Source organism: Panulirus ornatus, chromosome 7, assembly GCF_036320965.1.
Source record: "Panulirus ornatus isolate Po-2019 chromosome 7, ASM3632096v1, whole genome shotgun sequence".
Lineage (NCBI taxonomy): Eukaryota > Metazoa > Arthropoda > Malacostraca > Decapoda > Palinuridae > Panulirus > Panulirus ornatus.
Window position 1 is genome coordinate 2,644,999 of NC_092230.1, and position 20,857 is coordinate 2,665,855.

Sequence of the window (20,857 nt, forward strand, 5' to 3'; positions counted from 1 at the left end):
CTGTATTTACATGAATTTTTTAGAATTATATATTGCATCATTTTTTCTTTAATTTTAAATACTAGACTATTGTTGGGTGGTAGACAATTCTTTTGATAAAGCATCTTATGCTGAACTAATATATTTGTTCTTTCATAGTTATAGAAATTGTTAAAAGATTTCTGGACTCGATATATTCTTATATGAGGTTTTAGTAACATATGTAATCCACTTAATAATGATTGATATTATAATACAATGCCTTTTAGTTGCAATCTTGCCCCTTATTAGTTTACCAGACCACACTCACTTAAATGTTTCTATTTTTACGGTACCTCCCCCTCCAGTAGTCTCTTCTAAATGTAAATGTTGGCACCTGAACAAAGCGGACTGGATAATATACAAAAATTCTTTTCTGACTTTCCTTGGGAAGATTACTATCTTATGCGGGGATAATTCTGTCTCTGACAACCACACAACAGAGGCTATTGACATCTACCATTTCCATAGTATATGAATCCCTCTTCAACTCTCATATTCTCAGACATCTTGAATCTCAGCCTTGTCTCTGATTACCAGTATGGCTTCCATTAGAAAAGATCCACTGGTGATATTCTTCCTATCTTACTGATGTCTGGCCATTATCTATGAAGAGATTCTGGGGAACCTTATGTAGTTGCCCTTGATATATCCAAAGCTTTTGACAGGGTTTGGGATCTGGGTCTCACCTGTAAGCTCCCCCCTTTTGGTTTCCCTCCCTCCCTCATATCTAGCTTCCTGTCTAGCCAATATATCTCTGTGGTTGTTGATGGATCAACCTTTCCCCCTTTCTCCATTAATAGCAGTGTCCTTCAAGGTCATGTCCTGTCTCCTACACTTTTTCTTTTTATCAACAATATCTTTTCTTCCACAAATATCCAAAAGCCCTCATATGTTCACAAAACTGCATTCCAGCACACCCTTCAATCCTGTTCCCTTTTCTCACTCGATCTGCATCTTATCTCAACACATCTTCTTCAGTAAACTTAGACTTTTACATGATAGTGGGGCAGATGAAATCTGGTTAAGTTTAATGCCTGCAAGACCCAGTTTCTGTCCATCTCCCTATCATAAATGATTCACAATTTTCCTTTTACCTTTGACAGTTTTGTAATTCCACCTCTTGACTCAGTGAACATACTTGGTATTACTGTAACATCCACTGTATCATGGAAACCCTACATAATGGAAATGGCTAAGTCTGCCTCTAATTGGGAGTCATGTGTAGATGTTGGAATTTTTGTTTCTTCCAAACAGTTGCTCCATTTAAGTAAAGAATTGATCTGTCCTTGTATGGATTACTGCTCTCACATTTGAGTTGGCTCTAGCCCTGCATTCTTGCTTGGTAGAGCTGTCGAAAGTGGTCCAACTTGTTCATTCTCTCAGGCTAACGTCAAAACTTTACCCGCTTGCCCTACACCGCTATGTTAGCTCACTTTCCCTCTTCTATAAGTATGTTGAATTTTGCTCCTGAGAGCTGGGTGCTTGTGTGGCCCCCACCACTAGCTAAACCACACAATACTTGGTAAGCTGTTGCATTACGTAATTATTATGTTGCTGTTGGCAACTCAAGGGTGGGCTTTGGAACTCTCTACTGTCTCATGTCTTTCCCAATAACCATGACCTGGCACATTTTACATGACAGGTATTTCACTTCCTCCAAAATTCATGAATACTTTTCTTTGTCTTTTCTTTTTCCTTTTCTTTAACTTTATATGTAGATCAAGGCCTGGCCTGATGTGGACTTTTGTTCATGACTGGAGCCTCCAAGAGAAAAAAAAAATCTTACAATAAGAAAAATTGAGTCTTGAGTATTTGACATTTCTTTTCATGTTGTTTGATATATTTTCTGCACATCATCTTCAAGAAGTATTTACAGACTGAACCAAAATCCAGTTAACATAGAAATACAGTTTTTCCCAGAAATACCTATTTTTGTACTGTGTATCCATAACGTTTTGATCTAAATTATTTTCTATATACGATATGTCAGAACAACATCTCTTGATTTAAAATACATCTTATATGTCATTGTATAGCAAGATGATCCATGTATTATTTCTTTTAGACTCCATTGTTTTTTCCTGTCGTATCTCATACTGACTTGAACTTGTTTTGGTATCTGTTATGCAACCTCACCCTCAGTTTTATCTTACTTTAAAGTCACATTACTCATTCCTGCTCAATTTTCAGATGATAAGCAAATTTAGTTTGGTGATCCACTTATGCTGTGTGATATGGACACTGACTTTTCTCACTTGAGTGAGGTTATGTGTGTGTGCTTTTGTTCCTTAACTTTTCACAATTGGCCATTCAGCACCATGTAGGCCATCAAAATGAAATGCATGTTTTTGTAACCTCTTGGTATAGCTTCTCTGTTTTGACACTGTCAATAGGCCCCTGAAGTGCCTGCAACATATCTCATTGTTATTTCAGTTAAAGAGGCTTTGTAGCCTCAAGAAAGTTTTCCTCTGAATCTTTTTGAAGGGTCAAAGTCTATGTATAATGGCCCAGAGGTCTGTTTGACTATAGCTGGGAACTCTTCCTCAGGGTCATTGTAGTGAACCAGACTCTACAGTGTATGCTAGCATTTCAAGCATAATTTAGGTAATTTATATTCCTATACTGTAGTAAACTGCACTGATAATGCATGTTCTAAAGCTTATTATGAAGACTATTGTTATATATTTGATTTTGTCTTTAGATGTGTAATTATGTGTAATACATGTATATGAGCACACACAAACACCCTTTCTGATGCACTCACAGATGCATGCACAGACACAAAGTGAAAGGAAGCCCAGTTATGACTACCATTTTCCAGAAGACAAATTATGGACATCAACTTGTGAAAGGGACTATGGAATTGATGTATCACTGAATCTATCCTGAGAACTTTATCTTGAGAAGATTATCAAGGAGGCATATTATTTATGAGTTAAAATCAGAATTGCTTTAAAAAAGACATGGACTTAAGATTTTTCATAATATCCTAAATTCTGCACAGCACTACAGATAACATATTGACATACTGGAGAAGGTCCAGATGCAGGTAACAAAACTTGCACCAGTAATTAGAATATAAGCTTCAAGGACAGGCGAACATCCATGAAATTGATTATTTCGGCTGATCAAGACAATATTAAACTGTTTACAAATTAGAAATACTAGTTTGACAACAAGGCATACTAAGAAACTGAATGTAGACAGTATAGGTAGTCTTACAATACTGTATTATGCAAAAGAATGCTTTGTTATGTTTATGAAAACGTTTAAAATGATATAGTGCTATCATAAGAAAAGTGGTGGTGGGGCGGGGGAAATCTTCAAAACAACGAAATTTACCCTGTAATTTATGAAAGAGAACGGAAAACGATTTTCTTTAGGTAACCATTTCTTGGGAAAAGAAAATCTTTTTACGAACAAAAAGTCCTTTCAAAATGTGGTTATACAAAGCTTTAAGAAATATTTCTTATTTGTGTAAATGCAAGATTACATGATGTCATAAACATACTTTTATTATCAGAGATAACGGGAAGTTAAGATGGGTAGGAGAAAAGCCTTATCAGTTTCAATACTTTATTCCTTGATAGAGGAACGGGATCTTGGTGGTGTCACTAAGTATCCCTGTACATTACTACCAGAGGCATCTGGCAAACGTCACGAGTACATATAACAATGGAGCTTACTAAAGCTTAAGGAATTGTTTATCGGAGAAACGCTCGTGTTCGCGAAATTAAGAAAAGTGAAATGATCGTTAAATTCTAAGCCCTGTCCTCCAGATTTTTTCTCCAGCCTTCCTGTAAACTTACAGGATAAAAAGTGGAAATCAAATATTTGATTAGATTCGCTTGTAGACTGGATGAAATTAACTTGGATAAGATGAGTGATTTACTGGCTGACTGACTCTGATATTGATTTATAGGCCGATATGATGTCGTCACGTTAAGCAAATTCATTTTAGAAATATAACACCATGTACAAATAAGCCGACATATGATTTTACAGGTGAAAGAATGGTTGGTTGGTTATATGTGATATAGGCCTAGCCATTTCAAGGGTCAGTGAGGCCGTCATTGTCAAGGTAAGGTTACCAATCGAAAAATCCTGATCACCTTCGGGTGTTGAAGATGATTTTAACTTCATACACGCTCTCTGATGTATGACTCTTAAAAGAAATTGCTCAAGATTTTATTTCTAAAAAGCCACTTCTTTCATGTCTTCTTGATTTGCGTATTTTCGCCATACATTATATGTGGCCGTTAATTAGAATAATACGTTAACCTGCACGTTTCTATTGGTGTCTTAATCTATATTTTTCTCTATTCTCTTTATCTTGGGAATTCTAAATATACCATGCAATCTATTCATCTCTACTTATTCGCATCCATGAATCTATTGGGCCAAGTATTCCTTCATACAATCGTTCTGCCCAATTTACGCTTAATTTCTTCCCCCGTTCACCGAATCTTTCCACAAGCATTCTTGTCATTTATTACTCAAATATTTAGATTCATCCACAACATGGTTTACACCACGCAAACTCAAAATACATTGCATTCTCATTCCTTTCAGAAACTAACCTCTTTAAGTTTTGTAAAGCATTCAGTTTTGGAGTTCTTCAACCTCCTCTTCCTCTGATTTTTCTAATACGGCGTCATGAGCATACAGCAATTGTGTCACCTTCCATTCCATTTCTCCGTGGTCAAGTATCATACCACAAGCATCCCACCTTGTGCTTATCCCACACAATATTCCAACCATAAAAACCATTGAACATAGTGACATGACCTAACCTTGAGGCACTCCCGCGTTTACTCTTAACCACTTTCATACCACTTGCTCTCACACCCGCTGCTATCGTATAAATTCTTTCAAATGCTTCTGTTCATTGCAAATTAAAATTTCCAAAAGAATTTTCATAATTATGTTATCATATGCCTATCTTAAGTCATCATTGCTGCAGACGCTTTCTTTTCTCGAATTTTAAACAGAAAAATATATTATCTGTTGTGCTGAACAGTTCCGGCACTGCTGAGCCTACATAACACCGTCTATGGTGTATTAATCTATATCAATACTTGGCCAAAGCTAATGTGAGAGAAAATCTAATCACTGTTTCGCCGATACCCATTAAACGGAACGTGCACGAAGGTAAGTTTAACTCAAATGTGAGAGAAACGACTTGGCTTTCCTCAAGGAGAAACAGCGTCGGCCACCTTGTCTGGGCCTCTGCTGGCAGCTGACCACCCTTACCTGCAGTGCCTGGAATGCTAAACATCCATTGCGCAATGCAACTCACACTTTCATTTAATTTGATGAAGATTCACGTTACAAGGTACTCTTTCATCCTCTTAAAATGGCTTCAAAAATACTTACGAATGTCACATTGAATATCTCTACAGGGACATGAAGTGGAACAGTTTATGTAGTTATTAAATTTTGCAAGATAAAGTGTATTTGGTTACCGCCTAATATCTGTATTGCAGTGTGTTCACTAAAAGTGCTTATAGAAAACAGTGCTTAATGCTTTCAGTTATATACTATTTACGGTTTTAAGGATGTATGATTGTTTTCATTCGACCGTATCATTTTTAGTATATTTAGCTGAAACAACTGTACACCTGGATCATTTAAATTTGTTTTTGTCACTTTATCAATCGTATAGAAAGACAGGTTGAACGGCTCACAGAAAGTATGATATGAGGGATGTTTTATTATCATAGATGTGAGCAGCAAAACAGGTACTCAATGCTATTAAAAATAACAACAGCATTTCAATGTCACTTTGGCAACAATCGTCATCAATAATAGTAAGTGGTAACTTCCTCTCCCGTAGAGACACCTGTAGTACCGTCCGAATGCTTTCAGTTAAGGATTCCTTAATTAATCATGATGATACGATATATTTACTCACAATATCAAATAGAATACAGAAATAGCATTTATGCTTGTAAATTAGTAAATAAAGACTTATATGCATAATTTGTCGTTCTTTTGAATGTATTAGTGTCATATCAGAATTATAAGTCGCTTTACGGGTAAGGGAATCAAACAAGACCATGGCGGGAAGCTTTCAAATCTGTGCGCATGCGCTGTGCCCTTGGTTACATCTTGTGGTGACTTCACTGAGGTTGTTTATATATTAATTCCAAAGTTTTCGGTGTTGGAAAAGTTGTTTCACAGTGTTCATAGTGAATATTAGGTCGTCAAAGTTACAGATATGTGGTGTATTGAATAAAATATTGCTTCAGTGCGGAGATCGCCCTGAAAATGTTGGGTAAGTGAGGAATGTGTGTTTGTTTATCTCAGGATGCTGGATGCTGGGAGGGAGGCTGCCAGACGAAGCGCCACATGATACGCTTTTTACCAATGCCTGGAATGTTTTCGTCTTCCTCTTTACACCTGTACTGGGTTACTTTCCTGTCATGATATAAACTTTCTTGGAATATATCTTTAAAGAAAACGCAAAACGCATTTTCTGTAAGGCACTATAGGGAAAAATAGTGGTGGAAGAGAGTAGTGATACAACTATACAGCTGAGGTTTTCGTACAATGGTTGTTGGAAGTTGCTAGAACTAGGACGACTTCTTGCGTTCCGCGTTGTAATATTTGTGTGACAAGATAAAGATAGATAATTGTTGGGAATGTCACCATCAGATTCGTCATATGGGTAGCTTATGGATTTACTTCTGTCAAATGTCGTATTGATGTTTATGTATTAAAAGGAGTGATCAGGTGAAACTAAACGTTTTGTACCAACAGATCTCGTTTCTTTGATGTTACACCTTGTATTGCTGGGAAAACTAGTTCTACAAAGAAGTCGACTCACCTTCATTTAGTATGTATAAAAGGGATGTGGAACATTGACATATGACAGGTCAGAGGAGGTTCTGTGGCTTTGGTAATCCCCATAAATATACCCGGGGAGAGTTCTTTAATTCTTAAAGCAGACATAAGTAGGCTGAAGGCTTGTGAATACGGTAAGTTTGTAGAATCATTCGTGGTGTATGAAGTCAGACTCAGTATTTCAGTTGACAGGTTGTAAAAGTACTGGAATGTGCTGCACGATTTATGCAGAATATACGCATGGCATGTCAACGGCACAGTAAACTTAGTGTACATCAAGGTCGGGCCTTAATAGACATATAGAGAAGATTATGAAAGGGAAAAGGAGAGACAAGGGACAGTATTTACAAATTGTGGAGGAGGTGAAAACCCTGTCTTTAAGAATGTCACGTCATAGTTATTGGGAAAGACGTAAGAAGGTAGAGAGTTCCAAAGCTTCGAAGTGTAGGGGAAGAAACATAACAAAATGGCCCACCTATGAGTTGCCAACGGCCTCACAGTAATTATGTGATGCAGCATCTTGCCAGCTAGTGGAGAGGGCACACAAACAACCAACTCTCAAGAGCAAGAAGCGAAGCAATACCCATAGAAGAGAGAAAGTGAACCAACATTGTGGCGTAGGGCAAGAGGGTCAAGTTTGGAAGTTACCCTGGGAGCGTTTACAAGTCGGAATGCTTTCGACTCGACTCTAATGAAGATGCAGAGCTAGAACCACCCTAGATGTGAGAGCAGTGCTCCATACAGGGACGAAATAATCATTTGTATAAAAGTAACGACTGTTCAGAATAAAAGAAGTTTCGACACATAAGCAGGACACCCTGTTTCTTAGAGGCAGACAGCCATTTTCGTGATGTTGGGTTTTCATGAAAAAGTAGATGTTACAGTTGTACCAAGTATGTTCATTGAGTCAAGAGATGAAATTACAGAACCATCAAAGGAGAGACGAGTCATGAGGAGTTCTTGATAGAGAGACGGATAGAAACTGGTTCTTGGAGGCATTAAACCTAACCAGATTTCGTCAACCCAACTGAAATACCCTGTCCAAGTCGGAGATTATTGAGGAAGCTGTGTCAAGTCAAGATGCAGATCGAGTGAGAGGAGCAGAATTGAAGGATTAAGATGACTGCCGTGTTGAGTCCTCAGCGTATGAGTACATTTGGTTATTTGTGGAAAAGAGAAAATCGTTGAAAGAAAAGAGAAAAAGTATAGGGGACAGGAAAGATCCTCGAGGGACACCACTGGTTGATGGAGAAAGGCAGGGGGGCTGATCCATCAACAATCACAGAGATAGATTGGCTGGAGGGAAAGCAAGATATGAAGGAGCAGAGTGAGGGAGGGAAGCCAAAGAGGGGAACTTAAGAGATGAGACCCCGTAACCACACCCTGTCAAAAGCTTTGTGATGTGATATCGGAATTTGTCTTGTGCACTGGAGGTGCAAGATGGTGTCTCAACGTGCTGTACAGTACAGCACAGTGTTTCGTCGTCCAGCCGTTATACACACACACACACACGCACACGGTTATGTGGGGAGGGAAGTGGGTCTGGGGCCTGCTTGGCAGAAGTCAGTCACTTTTACGTGATTGACCAGGATCATGTGTCGTCCCTCGCGCGCTCCGGCCTCCTTGCCTCCCGTGCACCTGTGGCTGGGCTCTCATGTACAACCTTCGTTGTACCTGTTAACGAAGGTAGTACGGAGATGCGCTGTACAGTCAGCCCTCACAGTCTGGGTGCCAGAAATAGTAACGTAGATGTTAATCTTGGGTTCAGTGTTGTTGCTGGCCATTCACACATGTTGAAGAACTCGCTCTCAGAACACAGCGGTCTTATGTGGACCATTACTTGCTCGTGGTATAAAGTCTTTGACTCTGTTTGAAAAAAAAAGAGTTGCCCCATGACGTGACTTCAGTCACTCTCTCGGAAAGATTGGAGACCTTTGAATTTACCTTCTCAAATGCTATCTGTGTTTGCAAGTTTAGCCCAGAAATTTCAGCCTGTAATGCCTGTAATGGAAGTTACAGCGTACATGGGTTCAACGTGCGAGGCAGGGGGCAATAACATTATTGTGGTGTATTGGGTGAACCACAACTACAACACAAATTACCCGTGAGACTTGGCCCTTCTCTTTCCCAAGCAAGTAGCAACCTCAATACCGCGCGCCGCCCCACGTCTCTCCTCGCTCATCAGCCGGAGTGTCGGCTGCTGCTCCGTTAGTGGTGGTGGTGTTACCTGGTACTCCGTAAGGTGGTGATGTTGCCTGGTGCTCCGTAAGGTGGTGGTGGTGAAGTTGCCTGGTGCTCCGTAAGGTAGTGGTGGTGATGTTGCCTGGTGCTCCGTAAGGTGGTGGTGGTGTTGCCTGGTGCTCTGTAAGGTGGTGATGTTGCCTGGTGCTCCGTAAGGTGGTGGTGGTGATGTTGCCTGGTGCTCCGTAAGGTGGTGGTGATGTTGCCTGGTGCTCCGTAAGGTAGTGGTGGTGATGTTGCCTGGTGCTCCGTAAGGTGGTGGTGGTGTTACCTGGTGCTCCGTAAGGTGGTGGTGGTGTTGCTTAGTGCTCCGTAAGGTGGTGGTAGCGTTGCCTGGTGCTCCGTAAGGTGGTGGTGGTGTTGCTTAGTGCTCTGTAAGTGATGGTGGTGTTGCTTGGTGCTCCGTAAGGTGATTGTAGTGGTGTTGAGATGCTCCGTAAAGTGATGGTGATGGTGTTGAGTGGTGCTCCGTAAGTGGTGGTGGTGTTGCCTGGTGCTCCGTACGTGGTGGTAAAGTTGCTCCGTAGATAGTGGTGGTGTTGCGTAGTGCGCCTAAAGTGGAGATGGTGTTGACTCCTGCTCCGTAAGTGGTGGTGGTGCTCCTTAAGGTCGTGGCGGCGTTGCGTGATGCTCCGTGAGTGATGATACCTTGCTTGGTGCTCCGTAGTTGGTACATGATTGTGTTGCTCATATTGCTAAGTTGCTGGCTATGCATGAAGACGCAGGTAGCTACTGTTACTTGTGAAAATGCGGACACCTCGCCTGATTGTGGATGGGGCGGGTCCCTATTCGCTCGAGTAGAGTTTTGAACCCTGAATTTTGGATTACCAAACCAGTACATTCTTGTGAAATGGCAGCACACACACACACACACACACACACACACACACACACACACACACACACACACACACATATACACACTCGAGTTTTGTTTGCTTGATTATATGTTTCGTAGCATCAAAGGTGCACTTGGGAGGATGGGGTGGGGGTGGGGGGATTAATTGCCTCGATTAATGGCATGGTTGCCGCGTTACTAGTGCGATGCTGTGTCCTATCGTCTTGGAACATTCATCTCAGAAATCAATGGACTGGCGAAGAAGCTCTTCGAAACGCATGCCATAAGAACATGAAAAGTGAGGACACTGCAAAGAGGCCTATTGGCTCATGCTAGGCAGGTCCTGAGTCTGTCCACCGTACAACCGACCTCCTGAACCCATCAACACATCCAACCTTCGTTTAAAGCTACCTAAAGACCCACATAGCCTCTACTACTGTACTTGTCAACTTGTTCCATAAATCTACTACTCTATTCCCGACCCAAAAGTTACCCAAATCCAACCTGAATCTTTTTTTTTTATTAGTGGAAATGAATGTCATGGAAAGATCCAAGCTGTAATAACTGCAGAAGGATTATTTTTTTTGCTGTATTAACAATGACATGATTAGTGGGGAAGGAGATGATGCTGAGTTATGAGCGGTGTCGTGATTAGAGGGAATAATAATTTTAGACTCGTCAGCAGTGCGTCAGCTGGCCTGAGTTAGGTCCATGTCGAGGTTGACATCCTGAGAGTGATTTATTCCTTGTGTTAGGTGTCCGTATTTTATGTGAGTATCATTGTGTTCAACCCTGTGGTTGTATTTTGTACAGGTTGTTCGAAATATTCTACAATTCGCCAACATGGAGTGTAGTTGCTTAGTGGTGTCAGAGCCCAGGACATCAGGAGCTTCTGATGAAATGCTTGATTATAGATATAGCTCACAAAATATCGCCATTCAAAAAGTTTTCTGTTTGCAGGTGGAGAACATTACGAAGTGAGCATTGGAGAACATTACGAAGTGAACATTGGAGAACATTACGAAGTGAACACTGGAGAACACTACGAAGTGAACACTGGGAAACATTGCGAAGTGAACACTGGAGAACATTACGGAGTGAATACTGGAGAACATTACGAATGAACACTGGAGAACATTAAGGAGACGTAGAACACTTTTGCTTGGCTTGTGACAGTAGTGATTCCCTGAGGTGGCCTCATAGACTGCACTCGTTGGAGAAGACATAGTGGTTTGTGAAGTGTCTTCAAAGCTAACTCAAGTATGATCAGTGTGTCTGTCTATATTTATGAAGTTGCTTCTCCACTCTTCAAGGTGGAAATCCCTCAGCAAGTTCAAAAGGTATCTGGAGACCTGTACATTACTAGGGAATTATAGTGTTTGCGTGTGATAAATCCGAAATGAAACAGAAAGGTGTGGATTCATAGTTGACATGACAAAGAACTACAAAGATAAAGCAGTGTAAATTGACGTGACGTTTTGTTGAGAATACAAAAGAATTCAAACAGCAGTAGCGCTGGGTCCTCTCGATGCTATTTGTTTTTGTTGGAGGAAGACGTCAGAAATTCAGATTTTCTATGGTAGTGATAAAGACACACACGCATGTTTCAGAGAGAAATTTTGAGATCAAGCAACTCTGCCAGCGGTGAAATTGCGTGTGAGGTTCCCGTACGGCATAACAGAGGGTTCACACGGTTAGTATTGACACCACGAGCGCTCAGTCCCACCCTTTCTCCAGGATGAGTTTCAGACACATTTCCTGGGTTTGTTTAAAGCCCTCATTACGGTATGTTTAAAGCCCTCATTACGGTATGTTTGAAGCCCTTATTGCGGTATGTTTAAAGCCCTCATTACGATATGTTTGAAGCCCTTATTGTGGTATGTTTGAAGCCCTTATTACGGTGAGGGTTTGGTTGCATCCGATGAGGCAGCGAGAGAGTGACACTCAGCCATTCCCCCAAGTGACATCCTACGGTACAACAAATGTTCAAGTGACCTGCTCAAAATTGTTGATTAACGGCCGATAAATGTCGAGCGGGATAAAGAGGACACCAGCGGAGGCTGGACGATGCGTCCCAACACGCTCTGCATACTGCCCCTCAGTGTTCAAGTGATTTAGATAACGCCTCAGTGAAGTGCCACCGTACCATTGAAGTGTGTACCTGTGTTGGTGGTGTAGTGTGTTAAAGGCCCCCCCTTCCCTCACGGATGATGACATGGGCTGAACTCCATCCCGCCGACCACCCGCCATTCCACCATGGCCGACGACAATAAGGTAAGTACCTGAGGTCACCTGTAGAGGTTATTTTGTTTGTTATTGTTGTGCGGTAACCCGACACGACAGGGGCGGAGACACGTCCAGATCATGGCCGTCCCAGATGAAAGGAAACTAAAGTATAAGAAAAAAAGGATGCATTTGTTGATAGTTCCATAGATGTTTGTAGGCCCGACTTCAAGGTTGTAGGAAGGTGTTTGTAAAGTAACTTACAGGTGGAAACGTTGTAGGAAGGGGTTTATAGACCTAGCGTAAAGATGGATACGTTGAATGAAAGTGCTTGTAGACCTGAGTTAAAGGTCGAGACACAGTAGGAATCGGAGGAAAGCGATAGAAGGAACAGAATTCCACTGCTTCGCTGTTTCAGGAAAGAAGGGAGTATGGTAACGGTCAATCCTCGTGTGGCTGGTCCTCACGCACAATCTATGGGTGGCGCGTGCCACGAGTCCACGACTTGGTGGCAGGGAAGACCAGCAGACAACTCACGAGAACAAAGGCCTATAAAATGCCTGTAGAAACGGAGAGAAGACAGCAGCATCACTGGACGGGAAGGGATGGTTGAAGAAAGGGCTACAGATGCAGATTTATTAGATGGAATACGTTGATACTCTCCCTTGTCCCTTGTTTTTCCCTTCATGTACGTCCATATTTGAATTAAGGCCCGGCCTTGATGTGGACTTTAGCCGCCAGTGTAAAATGCATGCAATTGTCACAAGAGACATGATGATGGTATCCATACAACCCTCTCACCTTGTAGGAGCAGATTATGTGATATTTAGTGTGCAGGATTTACAAGATAAAGATGAGGTTATGCCGAAGATAGTTACGATAGTTCTGGGTTGAATTCTAGTGTCTTGAAACTTATGGTTGATCCGAAACTTCTTCGTCCCCTTTAGGTGGTACAGAATGTAGCTATGAGACTTATTTTAGGTTGTTCCATGTCGAACAGGGTAATAGATATGAGAACTGAGCTTTTGCCCTTCTCACAATCACTGAGTAACAATGGGAAAGGAATGAGATGTTGAAGGATATCGGGAAGAAATGATTTTTTGCAGCGTTTAATTTAACCAGGTTACATCTTTCCCATGCCGAGATGCTGCACAGGTCCAATTTGAGACGAAATATGTTCGGCACGAGAAAAAGAGCGAACGTTAGAGTGAAGAGGTTAGGGAAAATAAGTTGAAGTAGAAAGTGTCAGTATGAACAAAAGAGTGAATAAGGGTGAGAGGTTTAGGAAAGAAGATTGTTCATGGAAAGAATGGAGTAGGGCATAGGAGAGACCCCTGGGGCATACCCCTTATATGATTGTTAAGAGAGTGAATTGAGATAGGAGAGAACCCTGATGTACACCGCCCTTAAAAGTGTAAGATAGAGAAGTCGTTTTATCAGTGACTACCGTCTTGGACCGATTAAATAGGTGTCGGGGGTAGTGTGGGTGGCAGGTGGTAGTGTGGGTGGTATTTTCCTACAGTTACTGAAGTAGAGACCATAGACTCAACATTACCACTACTACATATGCACTGCTACTCCACCAACTCCCACAGCCACAGCCTGCCTTGGTAACCACAGCTTCACCGCGACCACAGGCAGGCTCAGCCATGAACATTATGAAGATCATGATATACGCCTCTCCCGTCTGCGCACGAAGTCATGGGAGAGTAAATGTCCGCGGTTTGGACCCCTGGGTTGGACATATTGTAACCATCATTAGAGACGTATTAAAGCTATGATTATAGCCATGTTATGGCTATAATTATAATGGCTCTGTGAAGCCGCATGTACAGTCCTCTGGTTACCTAATGACATCCCGGCGCCACACTGTTAAACCTCCTCATTTTCATAAGTCGCAGCTGTTTGACCACCGTTGACGTCATCTGTTGCGCCCGAGGCGGAGCCTTGTCATTACCAACGGTGCGGGGAGTCAGTCGTCTGTTTGTATGTACGTCTTTCAGCGCCACATCCCAGTGGTCTTAGAACTTCAGCCAGTTCAGATTATATTAGTCATGGTTTTATATTGCCTTGTTGTCTGAAGTTGCCAGTTGCCTGCACGAGCTGGTGGGTTGACTAGGGCCTGTAGTGGGTAGGTCTGTCGACTGCCTGGGTCAGAAGGCCGTGAACTTCAACAGATATTCACCACCAGAAAAACCTGAACACACCTTCAGTTGTTAAAAGATGTTTCTCAAACACATATACGCACACTCGGACAATGTAGTTGGCCCCATCCTCTCTGGGCTGGGTGTCGTGTATAGAGTAGATGAGTGATTCGACGGGTCAGAAACTAGGGGTGATTGATCAAGTCTTCAGTTCCATATGTTAGCGGAATGTAGGATTTGTTAGCTGTGACGACGGCGTTTATCCCCTAGAAGTCCCCTTCGTGTAGTGCTCGGGAACAACTGTCTACCCCTACAGCCCAGGTTGGGCCAGGCTGCTGGGTTGGGTCGTTGGTCGACTAAGCTTGTGGAATCCGCAGCCCCTCAGATCCACGTAGCCGCCACAGCCTGGCTGGTCTGGTACGCTTTGTAAATGGTTGTCCACAACATTTAATTGATTGTACTCTGCGCCCTGTGACACCATCCTACCATCGGATGTGTGGCTTGGTTACAGCGATCCGCTGTGGTTCATTAAGGGCCGTAAGTAAAACAGGTGCTCCCTGGTTTACTCATTAAATGATGATTAGGATGATTAGGAGAATGAATATGTAAGATGGCGCTGTAGCTGTTGAAGACCCTCGCTGTAGCTGCTACAGGCAGAAATGTAGGCTCGATCCTGCCATGTTGACATTTAGGGTGTACAGAAAGAGGTTGCTTACTTTTGTACTTAAATCCTATTATCCTGTTTGCATTTTTAGCAGCTTCATTGCAATGCTGGGAGAATTTGAAGTTATTGGAGGCAGTGACCCCCAGATCTCTTACACTAAGGTGTCCTTTATCTTGTAGTCCATCAGTTCATGATAATTCTTTTTGTTTAGCTTTCCTGCTTGTAGCAGCTGACATTTATTGACGTTAAATGGCGTTTGCCATTGACTAGGCCATTCAGCGACTTTATCTAGATGCTCTTGTAATCTTAGCCTATCTTCTTCATTTAATATGGCACTGCCGGTCTTTGTATCATATGCATATTTGGACACAAGGTTATTTAACCCTACGTCAATATCGTTGATATACATGACGAGAAATGTAGGCCCAAGTACGGATCCTTGGGGTACTCCACGAGTTACAGGTGACCAAGGTGATGATTCCCCCATTCATTACGACTCCTCCTCCGTATCACGGGACTAGTCTTCCGTCCAGTTTCCTATGCAGATGGTGATCCCCAAGGTTCAGACTTTGTGCGTCAGTTTAGCGAGGGGGACTTTATCATATACTTTCTGGAAGTTCAGATGTATTATATCTTTTGCATTTATCTTGTCGTGGGTGTTGGATAATGTATGATGAAACTGAAGGAGGTTTGCAAGGCATGATCTGCGCCTTCTGTCAGCCCAGCTGTTCACAATCCTTCCCTAGGGGATAGCACATAGGTTATAGTGATGGGTGATTTAGATGCGAAGGTGAGTAATGTGGCAGTTGAGAGTATGATTGGTGTACATGGGATGTTCAGTGTTGTAAATGGAAATGGTGAAGAGCCTGCGGATTTGTGTGCTGAAAAAAGACTTGTGATTGGGAATACCTTTGTTTGAAAAAAGAGATATACATAAGCATACGTATGTAAGTAGTAGAGATGATCAAAGGGCATTATTGGATTACGTGTTGATTAACAGGCATGTAAAAGTTCTTTTACGTAGCTCCATGGCTCCTTAACATAGCCCGGCTGCCGGACATCTGTCGTGATCTTGCAGCGCGCCCGTAAAGGCAAGTGCCTTGAGATATTATCAAGTGGTTCCCAGATGATGAAAGTGGCAGGTTAAGTGGGTTGAGGCGGGCCATTCCCGCCGTGTTTGAAGTTTGTAGTTCCCCCAGATAAGGCAGTCCACCTGGCGTAGGTCGGTGCCTAAGGTGTCGCGTCGGGAGGTTGATCAAGCAGAATGTTGGAGGCTGTGGCCCGCAGGTCCGCATATGCTGCACGGTAGACAAGTTCAAGAGTGCACTGGACCTACAAAGTGGACCACACCAGCCATGGTTGTGTGGGCCTCAGTGAGGGATGCCTGCCGCTTCCAACACCTGAGTCCACCAAACACCCCAACCCACCAGCCTGGGCCCAGCCTGGTCTGTTGGGGGATAGAAGACCTCCCTAAGACCTCAGTAGGGTATCCGCCAGGGAGATACTTTCCCTCGGCCTTCCCATTTCACTCTGCCGTGAGCCTCATAGTGTTCCTGACGCCCGCAGGCAGCGCACTGAACGTCATTGTGGCCCGGATGTTCAGAGGGTGTTTTCTCTTCCGGATGTTCAGTCGTTTTCTCCTCTGCTCATCCATCGTTTGATTTGATGGGTAGTATTTTGCAAGAGTGTTCTGTGCTTGTCCTGCCACGGGGGAATTGGCGCCTTGCTCTTTGAGCAAGAACGATCGCTAACGGCCTCTGATCCTTTGAGCATGACGGCACGGCCCTCTTTTGACCACAAGAGTACGACCCTTGGACTTGAAGGTACAATCCATGGGTATGGTGGTCTGGCCTGACCATTACAGGTCAAGAGTCGTACGTGCGTTCGTGCTCAAGAATCGTACCGTCGTGCTTAAGGGGCTAACGAAGCCAGCCATTGATCTGATGTTGTAAGCATTTGACATTTGTAATGTACCTGGACCGTTGTTGTGCGTCTGTCATGTGGTCGTCAGTATTGTTGTGCGTCTGTCATGTGGTCGTCAGTATTGTTGTGCGTCTGTCATGTGGTCGGGTCGTCAGCATTGTGCGCCTGTCATATGGTCGCCAGCATTGTTGTGTCTCTCTCATTTAGTCTCCAGAATTGTTGTGCGCCTCTCATATGGTCGCCAGCATTGTTGTGCTCGTCTCATATGGTCGCCAGCATTGCTGTGCGCGTGTCATATAGTCTCCAGCATTGCTGTGTCCTCATATGGTGGCCAGCATTGTTGTGCATGTGTATCATATGGTGGCCAGGAGGTCGGCCACACGTCATTGGGTACATCTGCCAACTGTGATAGCATGACCGTTATCCTAGACAGCTGAAGATGGCCTCGTTATCCTAATTACAAAGATAAACAAGGGTGTAAGTCTCGCTGATGAGGAGAATGAGGGTTTGACTCTTACTCTAATGGTCGCTGTTGTATTACAAATTTCAATTCTCAGTAACCGTTGTTTCAAAAAGATTCGTCTTTCCACTATATATTTGTTGTGATATCGCCAGCGTATGTAAGTACACAGACAGACAGACAGACAGACACACACACACACACACACACACACACACACACATCACCGCACTCAAAGAAGCACAAAGAACCAATAGAGAAGATGTGGAGGAGGGCAACAGAGATGGTACCAGAATTACGACAGCTGAGCTGCAGGGAAAGGCTGGAGGTCCTTAGTTTGCCCACCATGGCAAAAGAGAAGAGAGCAGGGTGACCTGATCACAGATGAATGACTTAGTGAACAGTTCTTCGAAAGATGTAGGGATAGAACAGCCAGAGGAACGAACCCGGAATGGAGCACGAAGCTTCTGGAAAAGAAGAAAAGTACGTTTATATGGATGGTACATATGTGTGGTGGGTGAATGGAAGAAAGTGAATGAGGGAATAATGAGTGCAGACAGCATACAGAGGTTGTGGAAAGTTGTATTATGATGTTAAAGAAGGTTCAAGAGTTATGGCCTCTACAAATGGAGAACAGCCCGCCCCCACCACACACACACACACACACACACACACACACCTGGGTTGGGTGTGGGCTGACTGCCAGGCCCAGGATTCGAAACCTTGCGGGTCGGACCACCCTCCTGGCGGTCCTGTGCTGACCCATGATCAGCAACGCTAAGTACACCACAGAGACCCCGTGTGTGTGTGTGTGTGTGTGTGTGTGTGTGTGTGTGTGTGCAGCTAAGGGTGAAAATCGTCAAGAGAGGAGGAATTAAAAAGTCAGAGTGTTGCATCATGCAGTCTTGGGTTCCCACGTAACATGTCGCACAGTGGCCGGGGGTGGTTGGAGGGGGACGAGCTGAATGATGTAGGTCGTAATTACCACCCCAGCATGACGCCCCAGCCTCCGAGTCCAGCAGGGAGGGAAACATTAATGAATAAAGAGTGTAGATATATTGATAATGATAAGAGAGATAGAGCAGTAGAGAATAGATGGATAGAATATATATAGCGATTGTAGGACAGAGGGAGACGATAGATAACTTCTTGACACTGTGAGACAGCAGTCTCGCCATGGAACTTCTCGCTGGAAGGGAATCCATCATTTCCCCGCTACTGGGAGTAGCGCAGCGTCAGAGCGGCAGGAGCTCCCCAGAGGTTTATTCCTGGGTAACAGCAGGACTCCTTCTAAGGAAGCGGATCCTGGGGTAGTTATAAATAAAGATGAAAGAGTCGAATCACCAGCCCAGCACGAGCTACGGACGATGATGTCATTTGGCGCTACAGAGATCAGCTGATCCGTGTGTCGGGTTGAGCTGACACCCCCCCCCCCCCCACCCCGCCCTCGGGTGTGGTACCCCATCACTGCTAACATTAGCGCTAACTTTGCCGTCCTGTGTAGCGGGAGATGTAGCAGAGGAGGGAGGGTACCGCCATGGGATTCTTAGAAGTACCACGATTCGTGGAGGACTTGATGCGGGAAGTGAGAGAGAGAGAGAGAGAGAGAGAGAGAGAGAGAGAGAGAGAGAGAGAGAGAGAGAGAGAGAGAGAGAGAGAGAGTAGTACGCATGTGCCATAATTCGTCTTGCGAGAGTAGTTTTCATACAGTTTATTTACGTTACATGATTGGTATGTGTGTGTGTGTGTGTGTGTGTGTGTGTGTGTGTGTGGTAGGGTTGTGGTGCAGTGGTTACTACGGGGTTCAGAAGAGGGTCAAAGCTAAGTGACGTAACGGGGCACTTGTATCTTTCCTCACAACTTGGGTTGATTAGGAGGACTAGAGCTCTCTCTCTCTCTCTCTCTCTCTCTCTCTCTCTCTCTCTCTCTCTCTCTCTCTCTCTCTCTCTCTCTCTCTCTCTCTCTCTCCAGCTCTTATTGTTATATTTCTTTTGTCCCTCAAAGGCCCAGTCCTCTGTTCTTAACGCTACCTCGCTATCGCGGGAAATGGCGAATAGTATGAAAATATATATATATATATATATATATATATATATATATATATATATATATATATATATATATATATATATATATATATATAACTATTCCTGCGCATCATAACCTTCCGAAGTTCGTGGAGACAATAGAATTCGTTCGTTGACCTCTTTTTTTCACTGGCGTTCGTGGCATTTCGTGCACCGGATTCGTGTCCCGCTCGTGTATTTGAGATGAGGTGTTTGGATCTTCTGTGTGTCTGGCCCCGGGTTCGTTTCTCTGCTCCATCGTGATGGGGGTCGATTTTACTGGCCTCCTCCTCCTCCTCTTCTTCCTCTTCCTCCTCCTCCTCCTCCGCCGCCTCAGTCAACTTGATCAGTCCTTGACCCAGCTTAATTTTCAAGCCTCTCTTCCACGCTCTGTGTGCTTGTTGAAGAAGTTTATGATGCGTGGTTGTGAATGTCAGTGGTGCGAGAGAGAGAGAGAGAGAGAGAGAGAGAGAGAGAGAGAGAGAGAGAGAGAGAGAGAGAGAGAGAGAGAGAGAGGAGTTATGAGCATCAGTAAGCCGAAACTCAGATAGCGATAATCCTGCTATTGATAGCTTTCAGTGGCAACTAAAAAATAACAGATTCATTGCCATTGATGAGTTCTGCCTGCGCCCTGAGCAGAAGACTCCAGGGATGTAGAGGAAGACCTATCTCTCTCTCTCTTCATCACTTTACACAAGGAGGAATCAGGTTACACGCACAGCTGAACGCTGGCTTCTGTCATTCAGCACTGCCGTCGCTGTACTTGACCTCATTTTCTGTTGTAGCTTTATGCGAGCGAATAGGACCTCACTCTCTATCGTAGGTTTAAAGGAGCGAATAGTCACCCCTTCACTGCAAGCCTTATCTTACCCTTATCTGTGTCGTCCCACTGTGAAGGGCCCCTCTGCCTGTTGTTATCATAAGCACACTGTGTGGGTACATGAGTTTTGGTTCGACATTAGCGGATTTTCAAGGGTTTTTGAATTTTTCTTTTGCCTTCTAGTTGAAGCTGGCGCCACTTCGCTGGTCCAGGAAACGGCGAACAAGCACGATAGAGCGAAGAATAAGGCTGCAGTCATGAGAAAAGTCCTCAAGAGTTCAGGCCTTAGATAATATATATATATATATATATATATATATATATATATATATATATATATATATATATATCTTTCTTTCTTTCATACTATTCGCCATTTCCCGCGTCAGCGAGGTAGCGTTAAGAACAGAGGACTGGGCCTCTGAGGAAACATCCTCATCCAGCCCCCTTCTCTGTTCCTTCCTTTGGAAAAAAAAAAAAAAAGAGAGGGGAGGATTTCCAGACCCCCGCTCCCTTCCCTTTTAGTCGCCTTCTACGACACGCAGGGAATACGTGGGAAGTATTCTTTCTCCCCTATCCCCAGGGAATTATATATATATATATATATATAT

At 43.4% G+C, this 20,857-nt stretch overlaps 1 protein-coding gene across 1 annotated transcript in view; it reads left to right on the forward strand.

The window, feature by feature from the left end:
* Positions 1–6,138: 6,138 nt before the first annotated feature.
* Positions 6,139–20,857, forward strand: part of LOC139749369 (uncharacterized) — a 424,871-nt gene continuing 410,152 nt past the window's right edge. The window contains exons 1-2 of the mRNA XM_071663141.1: positions 6,139–6,298; positions 10,907–12,220. Of these exons, the coding sequence (XP_071519242.1) occupies positions 12,203–12,220 (18 nt within the window). The 5' untranslated portion in view covers positions 6,139–6,298; positions 10,907–12,202. The remainder of the gene's footprint in view (positions 6,299–10,906; positions 12,221–20,857) is intronic.